This window comes from Adiantum capillus-veneris, chromosome 15, assembly GCF_014529385.1.
Source record: "Adiantum capillus-veneris isolate H3 chromosome 15, ASM1452938v2, whole genome shotgun sequence".
NCBI classification, from domain to species: Eukaryota; Viridiplantae; Streptophyta; class Polypodiopsida; order Polypodiales; family Pteridaceae; genus Adiantum; species Adiantum capillus-veneris.
Window position 1 is genome coordinate 64,081,502 of NC_140945.1, and position 18,314 is coordinate 64,099,815.

The window sequence follows — 18,314 nt, forward strand, 5'->3', positions numbered from 1 at the left end:
CTGATGTACTTGTCAAAATTGATCACAAGCCCATAATTCCAATGCTGCAAAAGAACCACCCTCTCGGTCGCTTACTTTGATGGATTGTAGCCCTCCAAGAATACACTTTACAAATCTAGTTTAGGAAAGGTTCCCCCAACTTTTTGATTGATGGGTTATCCCGCACAGAAATTTAGCATGCGCAGGTGAAATCTCACCAATTGCCAGTTCACTTAGCTCAACTCCCCACCCTTCAACAAGCCGACACAACCATCCAACAAAGAATCCATAATCTCCGCTCTTCTAAAGAACACCCACATCAACACCAATTCGTCATCATTGATAACTTACTCTATCTGATAAAACCCGGCCCCAACCCCCAACTATACATCCCTCAATCCCTACAGAGACACTACATCCAATACTTTTATGCCCACCCACTATCAGGCCAACTGGGTTTCCACAAGGTACTGGAAAAGATACGACATACACACTTTTGGCCTAAGATGCACCAAACAATCTCACAACCACCATAGGAATGTGCATTTTGCAAGGAAATCAAAACACCCAATCAAAAGGTAGGACACTTAGCTCCCATCTCTGTATTAGAACCCTTTGAGCTCATTGGGTGGGACCTCACGTCCCCTTTCTCGATGTCCGTTAGCTGGCAACCGATACATCTTCGTCCTGACTAAATACCTCACAAGGTGGTGTGAGGTACATGCAATACCCAATTGCATGGCCTCAACACTTGCAACCGATACATCCTCGTCATGACTGAATACCTCACAAGGTGGTGTGAGGTCCATGCCATACCCAATTGCATGGCCTCAACACTTGCAACCGCCCTCTTACATAATATAATCTTCCAACATAGATGTACACAACACATCCTATCCGACCAAGGGATACAGTTCAAGGGAGAAGTATTACAAGTGCTTACACAAAGCCTCGGCATCAAACAAAGGTTCTCCTCGCCATACCACCCACAAAAAAATGGCCTGATGGAGCGACTTAATTGCACTCTCAAGAAAACACTCTCTATCCTACATAGATCCCTTACACCATGTAACATTTAATGGTCTAGTAACTTGCATGTAGCGGAAAATAACATAGACATAGTGAGAATTTCATTAGAATAGATTCCTAACGAGCATAGCAAGAGTGCTTGGATGGAGAGAGCAACAAAAGCATAACACCTAGTTAGATAGGCATGAACAATACTTCAAAAAGAGAGAGAAATTAAGCTATCGACAACAATTGAGGACCGGATTTACATGGAGCCGGTACCCCCTCCAAAAGGCTTTGTATTATAGGTTTCCCCCATCAAGGGAGACATTTTACAATACAATACTTTGTATTCCTTCAATAACATGCTGGTGCAATGAACATGGAAGCTTCAAGCACCAACCTCACACTTATAAAACACAACATCAATTCCCTCACGGTCTCAGACCCAATACTTTGTATTCCTTCAATAACATGCTGGTGCAATGAACATGGAAGCTTCAAGCACCAACCTCACACTTATAAAACACAACATCAATTCCCTCACGGTCTCAGACCCAAGACCTCACACACCTTCAAAGATGGTGAGAGCTAGCAGGGTATGAGAGTAGATCGAGAGGAAGAAGGCTTGGAGTAGATGATGAGCTTTCCATTAAAGCTTGAGAAGGAGATAGTCTTCTTTACTTCACACATGAGATTGTGTGAGTATGTGTGTGATAATGCCTTGCAAAAATTAGCCCCCTCTCTCTCTTGGTCGACCCCTCTTGCTTTTTACTCATGCTGGCATCCTATTGGCCCCTGCAAAGCTTAGCCAATGATAATTAAGAAGCATAAGTGATAGCCTTGTGACATGTGTCCCCCTTTCCCCTTTTGTGAGAGATTTAGGTATTTAATTAATGCAATTAAACTCTCATTGGACCTCTTAGTCTTCTGGCCAATAGGAATTAGGCAAGCCATTGGACTGTTGAATGCTCATTGAACCCCTTGGGAGACTGTCCAATAGTCTTCTAGAGAGCTTAATTTCTATTGGTTCTTTTATCAAGTGTTTTTAATTTAATTAAACTAAATGTACTCTAGCCTAATTCTCATTGGTCCACCTCTAAGGCCATCCAATAGGATTCGAATGCACCTTGGGGGCAATTGGGCTAGGGAGCTGACATGTGTCCCCTATTCCCTTCGTGTAAAGGGAGCTTGCTAGAGTGTGTGTGTGTTTCTCTCTCATCCCCTACTAAAAGGGCTCGCCCCTCCAAGAATAGGGATGTGGGAAGACTAGTCTTCCCACAAGCATCCTATTTACCCTAAGCTTGACCATTGGACATAACCTTTGAATTTTGGAATCTTAGCATTTTGGAAGTCTTAATGGGTTTAACCTTAGGGTCTTTGAAGCCCATTGTTGCACATTGCTCTTTTGCAGATGGCCCCCAATTTGGATCCCTAGTTTCCCTCCTTTGGATCCCTACTGTGACCGGTTTGCCAGCCTAACCAATATTCTAGCCTTTTCTCCCCTGGCACTTCCCCGTATTAGATTATCAGTTTAACATGAGAAAGTCATTTAGGAGAATTAGATATTAGTTATTATGACATTACATCTCTCTTGAAATCATAGTCGTCCTCGACTATGGGGTAGAGAAGATAAAGCCTATTCATTAGTCCTATCAATCTTCCATAGTAGAGTGACAAGCTCTACTTGGTGTTTGGAAGACGTCGTCTCCGCAAACTTGATCCTAAGCATGCATGCTTCTTAATATTGTGCACAGTAAAGAAAAAGAGAGTCTTATAAGACAAAAAACTTTGTTCATTTTAAACATTTTTACATTTGCTTACTCTAGGGAAGCATTGTAATCATTGACAAGGTTTAGGTTATCCTTTAGTTGTATGCCTTTCATTCATCTAGCATCTTCAAAAAGATAGTTATTAAACTTAATAAGATACTGTCGGATAATCTTATCGCCTCTCAATACCTTCTTTTCATGTTAAAGAAAGGGCGGGCCACAACACCTCTTCTTGGTCCTCGATCTCCGGTGGGTCTTCAATAGTTGGTTCTTGAGGTGGCTCTCCTTTGGAAGGCTTTAGTAGGCTCACTTGGAAAGCATTGTGTATGAGCCAATGGCTGGGCAACTTGAGTTGATAGGCCATCTCATTGTTGGTCTAAGAATCTGGAAGGGACCATAGTACCTTTTTGCTAATTTAGCATAGTACTTTTGGTGTCCCGTAGGATTCATGCCCGTCGTGTGCCTTAATCGAGCCTTGGGAAAGCCTTAATAGAGCCTTGGGAAATTTAAGCAAGACTCAATCATTTCCTTAAAGGCTTGGGCTCTTCTGTGCTTATCGGCAGCAACAGCCTTTTGCCTTTGTTGTGAGATAGAGATAGCATCCTTAATCTTTTGGAAAGATTCTTGTAGGTCTCGGCTATACTCATCTGCAGCGAAGATCTTCCCGTGTACCTTAAGTAGCAGGGGACTTTAGATCTTCCCTCAATTACCTCAAAAGGTGCTTTTCTCGTGGAGGTATGTACAGTATTATTGTAGGCATACTCCACTAAGGGTAAGTATTGCTACAAACAGAAACATGGCTGCCCTGCAAAATACCCAAGATAACACAATATCTAACATAAACTGACAAATCTGCATACCTAGCAATTCCCATAGCACATAAATCGCGACGTATGCGAACAGACAGAGACTGAGAGCAAGACATAGCAAAAGAGCACGTGTAGGCGCACCTCCTAGAGTGGAGTGCTACGCCAACATGGCAAGAGAGAAGAGAGGAGAGGGGAGAAGAATACACAGACACTGGGTGCAATCTCCCCCCGTGCAAGAGTGAGCATTTTCCTCTTGCATGTATTTATTTATAGATTTCTTGAATGCCCAAAAATGAGTACAAACTGGCCGTCCGGACATAATTGGCCAAAGCTTATAAAGATCACTTGAATAATCAAATATACATAAAATGTAATATCCTTCTACATAATCCATTATCTGCTGATGCTTTTTCCACTTGTCAGCTGCAATAGATAATAAAATATCAATTCTATAACATACCTCTCCATTGGAAAGCAAGTGTCCTCAGTTGCAAAGATAAAAATCTGCAAACAATACTTGTCAAAAATAATGATTAGAAACCTGTATCGAATAGTAAAAGAAAAGTCCATAAAATTAGACACATTGGTTATGCTTGCCGTCCACATACTCTTGTATGTTGCTTTCATGGCAGGTCAATAGAAATATGTTTCTATCCCTTTTAGGGTAGACTGAATCCCTCTATGCCTTGCATAAGGAGGAGCATGAGATTCATACATTACTTTCTCACGTAGTGAGTTAGTAACGCATAGTCTATTGCCATAGAGAGGATAACCATCTTGTAAAGTGAATGGTTCCTCTTTCTTCCCTAGTGCAAGAGCTAAAATCACATCTCTAAAATTGGGATCAATAGCGTATTCATATATCATAGAAGATAGATCGTTATGAGTTGCTATGGAAACCTCATTCACTCTCGGCCGTCTTGAGAGTGCATCGACTACTTGATTATGCTTGCCAGCAATGTGAGCAATATGAAAATCAAATTCCGAAAGGAAATTTGCCCACCTCATTTGTTTGTCGGAGAGCTTGGTCTGCGTCATGAAGTACTTAAGGCTTTGGTGATCCGTCCGCAGAACGAAAGGAGTCCCCAATAAATAGTGCTTCCACGATTCTAAGGCATGTAGAACTGCAAGGAATTCCTTTTCATACATGCCTAGAGCTTGCTCAACAGGGTCGAGCCTTCGACTTTCATAGGCTATGGAGTGCCCTTCTTGGAGCAAAACAGCTGCAATCACCACAAGCATCACCTTGGACCTCAAATGGCTTTGAGAGATTCGGCAGTGTAAGCACAAGTTGAGAGATAAGCTTTTCTTTAAGTTTTTTGAAAGCATTGTTCTCCTTGGCAGACCATGTATACCTAACGTTTTTTTTGTTAGGTCATGTAATGGTCCCGCGATTTGTGAAAACTTTTCTATGAAGCGTCTATAGTATGCACACATACCTATAAAGCTTCTTAGTTCATGTAGATTCCTTGAATTAGGCCATCCTTTTATTACCTCTAGCTTTGATGGATCCATTTGGATGCCATCTTGAGAGATAATATGACCTAAATACCGAATCTCTTGTAAGAAAAACTCACTTTTCTTTCGACTAATATAAAGTTTATTCTCTCGTAAGACTTGAAATATTACCTGGAGATTTTGTTTGTGTTCGTCTAATGAATTAGAGTAGATGATTATATCATCAAAGAACGCTCCAGTAAAGGTTTGGTGAGGCCTGAATAGCTTCTCGATCAAGCGGTTAAATGTGGCTGGTGCATTGGTCAAGCCAAAAGGCATGACAATGTATTTGTAAAGACCAAACGTAGTGCAAAATGAGGTCTTTACAATGTCTTGATTAACTATCCTTATTTGATGGTAGCCACTTTTTAGGTCAATCCTACTGAAGTAGGTCGACCCTTGCAGCTTATCAAATAGGTCTTCTACCCGTGGAACGGGAAACCTATTCTTGATAGTGATCCTATTTAGCGCTCTATAGTCAACACACATACGATATGTGCCATCTTTCTTTTGCACTAATAACACGAGTGAACAAAATGGAGATGAGCTGGGCCTAACCATGCCCTTCTCAACTAGCTCATTCACTTGCCACATAATCTCCTCTTGTTGAGCTCGAGAAACTCTATAAGGAGGTTTATTAGGTGGTGAACTTCCTGGAAGAAGTTCAATTGCATGGTCATCATTGCCTCGTTTAGGAGGTAGTTCACAAGGGATATCGTCAATAAAAACATCTTGAAATCCCTTGAGAAAATTGGATAACTCTAATTCCTTGTGATTGTTTATATTTTCTTTTGCTAAAGCATTAGGTTCATTTTGAGAATCTTTAACAAAAATCATGTACAAGGAAATAGAGCTCTTTATTGACTTATTGAAAGCTTGCGTATGTACAATGGGTATGGTGCTACCCAACTCCTTAGCATCTATGTACATATCTTTTTCCGTGAACCTAAAGTAGATTTGCCTTTCAGGGAATTTAACATTGGCAGCCGTGAGATCAAACCATGGTGCCCCTAGAATTACATCCTCGTGCTTGAGAGGAGAGATAAAGAAGCCCTCCCTGTCCACATAGCTTTGGACATGGAGCCTTGATTTCCCAATTAAGGGAGTGACTGAGGCTTCTTGCCCCTTGAAAGCACCATCGGCCGGGTAGGACATCTCCCATCTTATAGGCTTGGATGCCTAGCTTGGTGGCCAACTCTATGGATATGAAATTGTGAGTAGAACCAGGGTCAAAGAGAATAAAAGCATCATGTTCTCTTACCTTTCCCCAAGCATGGCATAGAGGAGATCCTTTGTGGTGAGCATCCTCTTCTTGGATTTCGACCAAGGTAGCTCTAGGAGGCTCATTTCGTGTATTCTTGTGGGGACAAGCACGTAGGCATGCCCTTGCTCCCTGCACTTGAAACAACGGTTATCTTTATGATAACGCTCAAGCTCTTCAGAAGAGAGTTTATTTTTGCCTTTATAAACTCCATTCTCCTTAGCTTTGTTGTTGGCGTTGCCTTTAGGAAACTTTTGGACAACGTCCTTCCCCGTAGGCTCATTATTACGGTCCTTGTTCTCCGTGGGCTTAAGATTTCTCTAAGCCCCTTGTCGGAAATTGATTCGTGAAGCCACCATGGTATGGTGTATGATCGCAGATATGGTGCGTGGCCTTTAAGAGTTAGCATACTCCGCCATATCTTCAGTTAGACCCGCACAAAATTGTTGTTTTTGCTCTCCAACATCCATCTTTTTGAAGACAATGGCTTTGAGATGTAAGTCCCAATACTTGTCTACATATTTGTGGATAGATTCGTAGGGAGAGAGCTTCAAGCTTCGCCATTCGGTGAGTACTTTGTCTTTGGCATCGGTAGCAAAAAACTGCTTCATGATGGAAGCTCTTAAAGCTTTCCATGTTCGTGGAGCTTCACCGTTTGCCCGTAGGCTAGACTACCATTGCCTGGCGGACTTTTGAAAATGCATAGCTACATGGTGTAGCTTAGAGGACTCCGTGAAGCCCTCATCTCCAAACGCCACATCGAATTGTTGAATAAAGGCCAAGACTTTGTCCGTAGCACCAAAGGTGCCATTGTAGGTAAGGAAAGAGATGTTCTTTCCTCCCTCTTTGAACTTTTTGAGCTTGGACGACCTCTTCCACACGGCATAGGATTTCCTATGGCCTCTTCTTTTTGGTGATTCAAAAGTTGCACCATCACTTTATTCAAAAGAGGAAGAATTTGAGGAGGATGGAGAAGAGGGTGACCTCTTTCTCGCCTTTTTCTTCCCTTGTTCCTTGTCTGTACCATCACTTTCTTCATAAGAGGAAGAGGATGAAGAAGATGGAGAAGAGGATGACCTCTTTCTCACCTTTTTCTTCTCTTGTTTTCAGTCATCCCTCTTTGAATTATGTTGTGGAGAAGTGTGCGATGGTCTTCTCTGTTTAGGGGGTGTTGGAGAGCATTTTGCTTGCCGTCTTCGTGGAGCCATCTCCACCGAAGTGGCAGGGGACTCAGTTCTTTCTCATTCTTTAGGGTGTGTGTGTTTCTCTCTCATCCCCTACTAAAAGGGCTCACCCCTCCAAGGATAGGGACGTGGGAAGACTTTTGAGTCTTCCCACAAGCATCTAATTTACCCTAAGCTTGACCATTGGACATAACCTATTTTGGAAGTCTTAATGGGCTAAACCTCAGGGTCTTTGAAGCCCATTGTTGCACATTGCTCTTCTGCAGATGGCCCCCCCTTTGGATCCCTATTTTCCCTCCTTTGGATCCCTACTGTGACCGGTCTGCTAGCCTAACCAATATTCTAGCTTTTTCTCCCCTGGTACTTCCCCATATGAAACAATCAGTTTAACATGAGAAAATCATTCAGGAGAATTATATATTAGTTATTATGACACACCAGAATTGGGATGAGGTGCTTCCATACGCCGCACATGCTTACAACACATATGTATAGGCATCCACCAAGGTTAGCCCCTTCAGAGCTCTATACAATAGAGACCCACGATTTCCACGCGACCCCAACACCAACAAGCTCACAACCACCAAAGTTGATACAGTGGATTGGCTCGCATACCTCAACACCACCCTCCTACTCCTCCGTAGAGCCATCTCCATCAACTTGCAACAGGCCAGGTCGGCGCCTGCAAGACTATGCCGATAGAGCATATGTTAGTCTGTATTACCCCATCCGACGCCAAGGCCTCAACGAATCATTGCTCCATCGTTGGATTGGCCCATACACAGTGTTGCAAAAGCTCCACTCGACCACATACCGCCTCCAACGCAACTCCAACCAGTCCATCACGATGGCCCATGTCTCCAGGATGAAGCAATATTTTCCCTCCTCACTCCCAATCGCGTCCACTTCTGGGGGAAAGGGGGGAGGTGTGACATGTAGATGTTCAAACCCAGTCAACATAGGAGACGAGCCAGCTCAGCACACCCCATAGGCCAGGCGACAGTAGTTGTAACCACCAGGGATTGTCCCTTCTTGGCATCAGCCCAGGGATTGTCCCTTCTTTGGCACCAGCCCACACATTGTAATATAAGGCCTTTAGAGCCGTAATGAAAGCAGACTTAAGTTGAGCAAGTGTGTATCTCACAATATACGTAAAAAAGACGCGCAGACGAAGTGGTTAGGACACATGGGTTCGAAGGCGAAGGTCGTGGGTTCAAGTCCGGTGGTGCTCGGGACCGGCCCAAATTTACGTGGATTTACTTTCCGCCTTGAAATTATGAAATCGCATCCAACGGTGATTGTGCTTCCAACCGTTGATCCCCTCCGGATTCCCCCGTGTTAGATAGTGTGGTCGGCGGAACGGCTATAGAGGTGGGCACGTGCCCTTATTTGGGTAGTGGGTGTTCAGACGAGCATGAAACACGCTATGCTTGCTTTAAGGCCGCTCGCTTTTGTCTGCGTCCTTCCAGGCGCTTGACTTTTCGCCCCTTCACATACACAGTCTCCACATCACCATCCCTGTCCTCCACCCCGTCAATTTAGGGTTTCGCGTTAATTGAAGGTCAGACAACGTCCATCGGGGTTTCTCGGAGTTTCTGCTCTCAGCTGTAGAGCAGGTCAGAAGCGCCTCTTCGTCTACTTTGCCAAAACGCATCTTTTCTCTCGCAGGGCTTGGTATGTTTTGATCCTGCCTGTAGCGATCCAGGGCACCATACTGGACGTTTCCGTCATTGCTGATCTTCATTTCTCTCTGCACCTCCAGATTCTCCTTGTGGATTTCCCGTGCAAATATACAAGTTGTCTTCTTTGATTCAGGAACCATGCAGTCTTCACATTTATTGCTCGAGGAGCCTATTCGGCTGGCTACCATCCTGGAGCCATCCAAGCCTGTGAGTAGTCGTTCATCTGGTAGATGCTTACAATCAGTGTCGACATAGTACATGGGGGTGCATGCATTTTCATTCTAATCACACTGCATATTATTTGCCCCGTATTTTGGGGAGAAAGGGACGCACTTCAACTTTCATGAGGCGTACAATCTTTTACTCAACTACTGTTTAGTGTGCAAGGATGCATTCCAATCTGTGTAGCTGTGCCTAATATATTCTAGGGAGTAATAATTAAGCATACACAAGTACATAAAAAGAACTCGGGGCTAACCACTGCTTGATCATGCTTTACAGTCTTTTTTCCCCGCCATGACAAAGATAATTGGAACCCTTGGGCCAAAATCGCGGTCGGTTGAAGTGATTGAGGCATGCCTAAAGGCAGGAATGTCTGGTAAGTGCCTCAAATTGTTTGGTTTATTTTAAGGTTAGCTATGCAGTGGCATGCTTCTGTTTCGAAAAGCAATTGTTTCTGCTTCCATTATGAGAAATAACTGTTTATGCCTGTGCAGTGGCTCGCTTTGATTTTTCATGGGGTTCTGATGAGTATCATCAGGCCACCTTGGAAAATCTAAAGAAGGCAGTCAAGAACACCAAGAAGCTCTGTGCGGTATGTCTTTTATTTTATTATGCTCAATTTGTGTTGGTTTAGTGTAAGTTGTTTTCATTCTAATGCATGCTTACGTACATGGCATTGTCTCATAGTCTACTGAATTGGCTTTTTATAGTGTCCTAGATGGTTTCATCCCTGGCATTTTTTACGTTCTCTCTCAAAGAGTGATCATGATATTACCTTTGGAAATCAAACAGCGTGCTGAATGTATGATTTGCTCTCTTGGGGGGAAGCAACGATAGCGAGATATTACGAGTGGGAAACTCTGGACATGTTTGTTAAAAGTTAATCTATGAATAGACTCTTTGCATACATTATGCAGACATAAAGAAGTCCTTGAGTGCGTGCATGTGTGTTTGTCAATTGATGGCTTGAAGTGTAAGTGAAGCTCCCTTACGTATATAGGCAGGCCACTAATTGATGCCACACAAGCAGACAATGTTGTGTAAGGCTCATAAAGATATTCAATGCAATGTGTTGTCCTAAGGTTTACATCAGAGTGCTAACTAAGGCTCTCTTACTGTTTAGCTTACTGCTTCACCTAGTTGTATTCGCCTGCGTGTGTTCTCTTTTACCTCTCGGCATTTGATTTTTATGTTTGCTCACACTTTGCCAGCCTTATCCCCAATCATAGACGAGTGTGCCCGTCACCTCTGGAGTTTTTCTAAATAAAACTTGAATGTAGCTGAACCTGCACCTACTCTTGTGAACGATTGGCAATGGTTGAACACCAGATCGTAGGTATACTATGTGTTTATTTTGGGGATTTCTGGCAGTTTTAAAGCTATGCATGATATGTCAGAGGCTGTACTCTGATCAGAGAGGGAGCGAGACGAGTGGCAACTCGAGGAAAAGTGACAAAGAGAGTGTGAAGGGCAATGTCCAGGATGATGCCTACAATCACTGTCACAAAATCATGACGTGGCATGTCCAATTGATGAAACCCTAAAATTATAAGTTGTTACAGCTTATAGGTTCTGTCTAATAGGCCTTAGGGACACTAGAAGAAATTAAAGAGAGAGAGAGAGAGAGAGGACTCGTTGATGACGCTGTTGATGATGAAGCAGACTAGTACACAAGGGATTTGGACACTACTTTTGCCAAGGTTCGCGAGGCTCTAGAGAAGTCTCAAACATGGCACAAGAAGGCAGTAGATAAACATAGACGTGACTTGAAATTGAGAGAAGATGACTGGGTGCTCTTACGTTTTGAGAAGGCACGTCTAAGGAAACGAAAGAGAAAGGAGCGGCTTTTTCCAAAGCTCAGCATGAGATATTATGGCCCTTTCCAGATTCAAGAAAAGATAAATGATGTATCCTTCATATTCAGGTTGCCAGACACTTGGAAGATTCACAATGCTTTTCATGTGAGTCTCTCGAAACATTTCAAGGATGAGGTGCCAATTGACAGGGAGCCTGATGAGCAACCTGAAGTGGAAGGGAATGAGGATTTCACAATTAGGAGCGCACACGAATAATTAACCAGCTGAAAATAAATAAACTTTCAATGAAAAGAGTTGAGGGAGGAGATCGACATAGTATTTGGAACCAAAAGATGGGTTGGTACCCCCCTCAAAGCGAATCTTTATTAGGGAGAATCTTTTTACAAGCACAGGATCTGGAGTGACCCTTCCGTTCTAGATCTTTTGACTTGAAGGTCAGTTTCCTCCCTTGCGGGAAATTCTCAAGAGCTCTCAATTGTCTCTCTCTGTGTTTCTAGAGCATGAAGCTCTACAGACCGTTCCCGATTCCGTTCCATGAATGTTTGAGCATAGGCCGATGCCTCTTTGCTCCTTCTCTGTGAGGGAGTACCTGCAAAAGCACAATCACGAAACAATGTGTTTTCTGAATTCACAATTGGTACCTGCCGCTCCGAGTACGTGATCGCGAATTCCGAATACGAGTCTCAATCAATTGCAAATTCGTCGCTAGAGGAACTCTTGCTACTAGCTCTGACAAATCTGGGAGACTAAGAGAGAGTGGGTTGCTTTTATAGGCTCCCGCACTCGACAAGAATACCCGATGCAGAGTTGACTGGAATAGAGCAGCAAGTAGTGCTAGAGAGAGGAGGCTATGGGCTGGTTTTTGCGAGCAGAAAGAGTGATCGTTGGCCTTTATTTTCATCAACGTTGCCTTTTCTTTGAAGAGGTTTTAATGTTATTTTAAGTGGAGTGCCCACTTATTAAGTGGGTAGCCGGCCACTTTAAAAAAAAAAGTGAACCTGGACAAAACTCAATAAAAGTGAGTGAGCTGAAAATTGATGCTATGCAATCACAATTCAGGTGTTTCCGGATGCAGTATTCAGGCACAGATGCAATGCAAACACAAACACAAACACAAACACAGATTCCTTGCGGGAAAGCATTCGCTCTTTCCGAAAAATACTTCAAAATATTTCGCTTTTTTAGAAAAAGCTTCTCATAATCCATCTTTATTCTTGTGCTTTTGTCTTTACGCGTATTTTTTTTTTCGGGTTCGGGTTTCCTGCCAAACTAACGGAATATTTCCTTTCCAATGCTCCTGTCACCCATCACGTGACGCATCAGAAAATTAGGAATATCCGTTTCCCCGTCTCTCCTACCGAACTAACGATACAACCCCTTGGCGATGCTTAATGTCACCCATCATATGACACATCAGAGTTGTCCATTCTTGATGGCTTTTAATAATTCCCATAGATCTACAATTTCTAACCTTACGGTTCAAGTGCACACCCTAATTTCAATAAATAGAAATTGCTTTAGAAAGTAAGAAAATAGTCTATTTAGCAACATCCATCTGGCTTCTAAACAATTGTCCTCAACTGTAGTGCTTGTACATATCCTTCCAGAGTCTCGGGTAAGATGCTAATTCTTGCTCGGTCATCCACTGAGCGTCTAGAGTAGAAAATTCTTGAACTTTACCAAATACTTTCGTGTAATCTTTCGGGACTTGAGTGGTCGGTCTTGATGATGAATGATCTGCTTTGGGTGGAGTATTTCTTCCGTTTCCTCAACCTGAGGAGGCTCCTCAGCAATAGGCTGACTTGGAGGCGGTTCCACATATGGCCGGATTAAACTAACATGGAAAGCATTGTGGATCTTCCAATTAGATGGTAGATCTAATCGGATCGTCACATCGTTCGCTTTGTCAAATTTTTTAACGGTCCATAATAACGATTGGAAAGTTTTACCACTTTCTCTTTATGAGTCGCTCGTTTCTTTAGTCTTGCCTTCTCAAACTTGAGTAAGACTAATTGATCGATTATCAAGTCTAGATTCCTTCTGTGCTTGTCCGCAGCTTTCTTATGTTTTTCCTGAGAGCGCAATACTTCTCCCAATTAGAGTGTCTCTCTGACACATAAGATTTCAACATATCCAATATTGTGGAATTAACGATCTCACTCTGCCCATCTGTTTGAGGGTGATGCAACAGAAAAATTTAACTTCGTGCCAAGGTTATCAAACAAGGAACGCCAAAAGCTTCTTGTCATGCGAGGAGCTCGATCACTTACATTAGACTTGGGCATCCTATGATGCTTAAAGATCTGTGCTAGAAAAATCCTGGTCATATGATCCGCTTTGATTGTTTTCTTGACTGGCATAAAGTGAGCTTGTTTGCTTAACTGTCCACAATGGTCTAGATCGCATCATTTCCAATCTGAGTGTTTGGGAAATCCATAATAAAATCCATGGCAATACTCTCCGAGGGTTTATCATGCACAGAAAAGGTACCCAGGCGTCTTATGAGGCGTCTTATGCCGATCGTACTTTACCTTTTGGCAAACCAAACATTCCCTGACACATTGATCAATGTTTGATTTAAGGCTTGGCAAAAAGAATACCTTTCCAATGCTAAAGCCAAGGTTGCATCCGTACGTATGTACGGATCCGTACTGTACGGTACGAATATGTACGTATGGATAGGTACTGCACGGCAAAATTTCCTCCTTTTTAAAAAAATTGACTCTATGGCGAAAACAAGTCGGGCGGCGTTGAGAGTTTGTAGATAAGGGGGGCAATTACCTTAGGGGTCTCAAGCATAAAAAAATCAGTATTATTAAAAAGCTCTCAGCGAGTCAGCCTTGTGTGCGTTTTGCAGAGACCTGCCCTGTGCGTTTTAAAGTTATCAGGGTTTAGAGCTCTCAGCTTCTGGAGACTCCAGAGTTTGTGCCCACTCTCTCCAAGGTATTCCTCTTCCCTCTCTCATGTTCTCTCGCGTGACTCTACGTTCTTCTCGCGAGACTCTCTGTTCTACCAAGTTCTCAGTGCTCACAAGTCTTTCTGTCCTCGAGAGTTTTAACTTTTTGAATCTCCTGAGTTTATGTTTTATGTACATTGCATAGGCTTCATCATGCCGCGCCAGAGCAACGCTAACTGGTCACTCCACACAAAACATTGTCCAAATTGTCAACACTCCTTCGCAAAAAGGGACAGGCACGCGTCAATGGCAGTGCAAGCAAGGTTGTTTCCGTACGTACGTACGGTATGGTTCCGTACCGTACGGTATCCGTATGCACCGTACGATTCCGTACGTACCCCCCCCCCCCCCCCCCCCCCCCCCCCAAAAAAAAAAAAAAAAAAAAGCCTCTGGAAAAAATAAACCTCTGGAAAAAAAAAATCGCCAACAGTGCCTATTCCCCGTGGTCGGATTAGGTGGGCGAGGCCTTTAATAAGTCCACCTATCCTATACTGGTTATTATCACAACAGAGAATCAGAGAGTAGAACAGAGTCTCTGCACAGAGACCAAGGAAGGATTTGCCGCCACCGATAAGGTTCTTTCTCCCTCCCTCCCTCCCTCTCTTTGTGTTTGGAGTCTGCAAGGAGGCACTCTAGAGTCCTGACCTCGCGAAAGATTGTAAGTTTTGTATTCAACTTGGAAGTGTGCGTTAATTGTGTTGCAGAGTTATCTAGCGGTTACTTAACTTGTGGGGTGATTTTAAGTGTTTTTTGAAAGTTGTGGCTATGTTTAAGTATTGTGCAGTGTTTTTAAACTAGATAGGTTGTATATAAATTTGAAATTCTTTGTATTTTTAGCTTTTAAAAAATATACTACGAATTTTACGTACCTTATGGCCCAATCCATACGGTACAACGTACAGTACGTACCGAACACGTACCGAATACTACGTACCTTACAACCTTGAGTGCAAGTATTGTGGATTGATACGCACAAGCACGATCACCCGCGTCATTAGGCATCTGACAGGCAGAGAATGCACCAACAATTGGGGTCCTTGCCCAAATATATCCCAACAATTGAGAGATGAATTGATTGCAGAGCATTATCCAGGAGGGGCTCCTTCAGGATCTTCTGTGAGAGGGAGTCAAAGTACACAGGATGTATTACATGATGCTTTAGTGGGGGAGTTGTCTGATATAGGTGCTGACGAAGGAGTGGATGCTGGTGGTTTTGGTTCAAGACAACCCTCAAGCTCTAGGAAGAGAGCACGTGTATCTGAGGATGCAGAGGATGTGTTGCCTATTGCTACAGGTGAGGGACGCCCCTCAACAGGTCCAAGACAAACCACCATACCTTCTCGCATCTCAGCCCAATCTTGGGTAAAGGAGCGACAGAGGGTTGCAGAGATGGAAATAGCTCGTACTCTCATTGAATGCAACATTTCTTTCAATGTATTGAGGACAGATCAGTGGAAGAGGATGGTGCGAGCCATTTCACAGGTTGGTTCGACAGAAGGGTGGAGTGGTTTGGATTATACGAAGATGTGGACCACTATGCTAGTTGAGCAAAAAGCCTTGATAGACAAGGCATTGGTCCCAGTGAAAGCAGGGTGGCAGCAGTTTGGATGCACGATTATATTTGATGGTTGGAGTGACATCCGTAGGTGTCACATAACCAACATCCTTGTGTCCTCTTGCTTGGGTACTTACTTCTTGCGTGCAGTGGATGCTGGAAAGGCTGGAGAAAAGATTACAGGGGAGTTCATATTCAAGCATATACGCCAAGCAATTCTTGATGTTGAAAAAGATAATGTTGTACAAGTTGTGACGGATAATGCTAGCAATTGCAAGGCTATGGGAGAGATGGTCCAGAGAGAGAGAGAGAGAGAGGTGGACTCCATGTGCATCACACTGTCTTGATTTGTTGATGGAGGACATTGGCAAGTTGCCTTGGATGCAGTCCATTGTTGCAGATGCAACAAAGATCACCACATTCTTTTGAAAGAAGCATCAAGCGCTTGCCATCTTCAGGAGTCATAGCACATTGGACATGGTGAGACCTTCGAAGACCAGATTTGCCTATATGTATCTAGTCTTGCAGCGGTTCTTCAAGCTTAGGGATCCAATGCTTCAGACAGTAGTTGATCCAAAGTGGAGAAATGTGCACAATGCCCAGGACGAGTGTACAAAGTATTTACAGAGAAAGGTACTTGATGAGTCTTTTTGGGCAGAGGTGCAGTCTCACAGTGGCTTTCCAGCCTGTATATGTTCTTTCCAGCCTGTATATGTTCTTCTACGTCTCACGGATATGGAGGGCTCTACCTTGGGGTTGGTCTTTTATCTTTTTCAGCAGATGAAGGACCACATCACCAAATGCACGAAGTTATCTGAGGAGCGGTGAGCGTACTTATCTTTTTGAGACTTGTTTTTTGTTTTTTCAAGTATACTCTTGCATTATTTAAATTTCAATCCTCTTCATCTGCGAATTGCATCACTTAATATTGAATTCTCTTGTTGCTTGCACAATCATCATTGTAGCCGAGCTGGCATTTTAGGCATTGTAGAGATACGGTGGACGTTTATGTGTCGTCCTATTCATGGGATGGTAGCATTGCTCCATCCTCTCTACAAGAAGCTTGAATTGTACACGGACACTGCCTTGTCCAAGCTACATTCAGATTATGTGGGCATTATGTTTGATGAGGAGGACCAGCTTCTTATTGATGCCGAGTTCTGTAGCTTCATGAATAACCTTGGGCCATCCTTCTCAAGAGCGGTTGCATTGAGAAAGGAGATTACAAAGGTTCCTCTCACATGGTGGCAGACTCATGGCAGGACAGGTGTACCTTACCTTGCTCGTCTCGCTCTTCGGATTCTCTCTTAGGTAAGGGATCTTCACCTAGTACCATGGTCCTAGACTCCTAGTAGCCTACTTGCATGGATGATGGATTTACCCTTGGCTTTGCACTATAAATTACGCAGGATTGCTCAGCAGGTGCATGCGAGCGTAATTGGAGCGCTTATTCATTGATTCACACCAAGATCCGCAATCGCTTGAGCACTAGTCAGCTGGAGAGCCAACATGAGGCTTGTGCCTAGTTTTCACGCTTTGGGGACCCCAAAGCAGGTATGTCAAAAATTAGTGGTTTTTAATGCTAACTTTGTGGTGACTCATGACGTTTGTCAGTCTTGGGTCCAGACTCAAGTTATCTAACTTGCTCCTTTTTATCAAAAAATAGGTGGATCCTACAACCTTGAAGATGGTGGCAGATCCTATTATAGAGGAGATTAACACCCAGATTAGAGATGAGCAAGAGGACATCCTTTAGGAGCTCCATAAAGAGCTCGAGTGTGGATCGTTGTGTCACCAGGTCTCGTGCCTGAGCACTTACTATTCCACTAGAGCTTGGTACTCAAGATCCTCCTCCTACCTGGCGGGAGCTCATCGCAAGGGAAAGCTCCCTGTTCGCACTCATCGCAAGTGTGCGAATGAGGCCGTGCGTCTCATTGAGACTCAGAGCTCAGAGTAGGTTGCGGCAGATGATGAGGATGTGGAGCTACTTCAGTCTTATCCTCTAGTGGTTATAGTTGCAGAGCCAGAGTATGATGATGAGGGCAATGTCTTGACAGATGGAGACATGCCCGATTCAGCATCATCATCATCATTTGCATTTGATGATGACTTTTGAGCAGCGATTTAGGGTGGTTTTGATGGATTTTGACTCATGACTTTTGACAGTAGATGCATTTTGCCATTGGGCAATGGACTATAGTCTATTTTATTATGTAGTGTGTTCCCGTTTCTCTCTCTTTTTGATGGTAGAGTCTAGAATGGTCGCTCTCTATGATGTATCCATCTTTGTATGACGATTGATATTAGATAATCACTGATCAGTCCTCAGTCTTGACTCTTGATGTTTTAAGTATTTTGATTCTGGAATCTGGTATGTACTATGTTGAAGTTTCAAGTTTTAACTTTTCGCAATCGTGACTTATGTTTAGTGCTATTGAAATTAAACTAAGTGATGTATTCTAAGAGTTAAGTACGGATAATATTTGAAGCAGTATGATGTATGTAATGGACATTGAAGCAGTATCTAATGGATATTTGAGCAGTATCTATGTCTAGACTCTATGTAGTTACT

General features: G+C 43.2%; 2 protein-coding genes across 5 annotated transcripts in view; both read left to right on the forward strand.

Annotated features, from left to right (window-relative positions):
- Positions 1–8,962: 8,962 nt before the first annotated feature.
- Positions 8,963–18,314, forward strand: part of LOC147440788 (pyruvate kinase 1, cytosolic-like) — a 59,019-nt gene continuing 49,667 nt past the window's right edge. The window contains exons 1-4 of one of the 4 annotated variants that reach the window (XM_086482632.1): positions 8,963–9,184; positions 9,326–9,399; positions 9,694–9,790; positions 9,909–10,006. In XM_086482632.1, the coding sequence (XP_086338758.1) occupies positions 9,331–9,399; positions 9,694–9,790; positions 9,909–10,006 (264 nt within the window). In that variant the 5' untranslated portion in view covers positions 8,963–9,184; positions 9,326–9,330. Of the gene's footprint in view, positions 9,185–9,272; positions 9,400–9,693; positions 9,791–9,908; positions 10,007–18,314 lie in introns of all 4 variants that reach the window. The other 3 variants (XM_086482630.1, XM_086482631.1, XM_086482633.1) reach the window with 3 other exon arrangements.
- On the forward strand, positions 14,434–18,072 carry LOC147440789 (uncharacterized). The gene is made up of 4 exons (XM_086483811.1): positions 14,434–14,472; positions 15,025–17,053; positions 17,152–17,296; positions 17,409–18,072. The coding sequence occupies exons 1-2, from the start codon at positions 14,434–14,436 to the stop codon at positions 16,087–16,089; spliced, it is 1,104 nt and encodes a 367-aa protein (XP_086339937.1). The 3' UTR covers positions 16,090–17,053; positions 17,152–17,296; positions 17,409–18,072.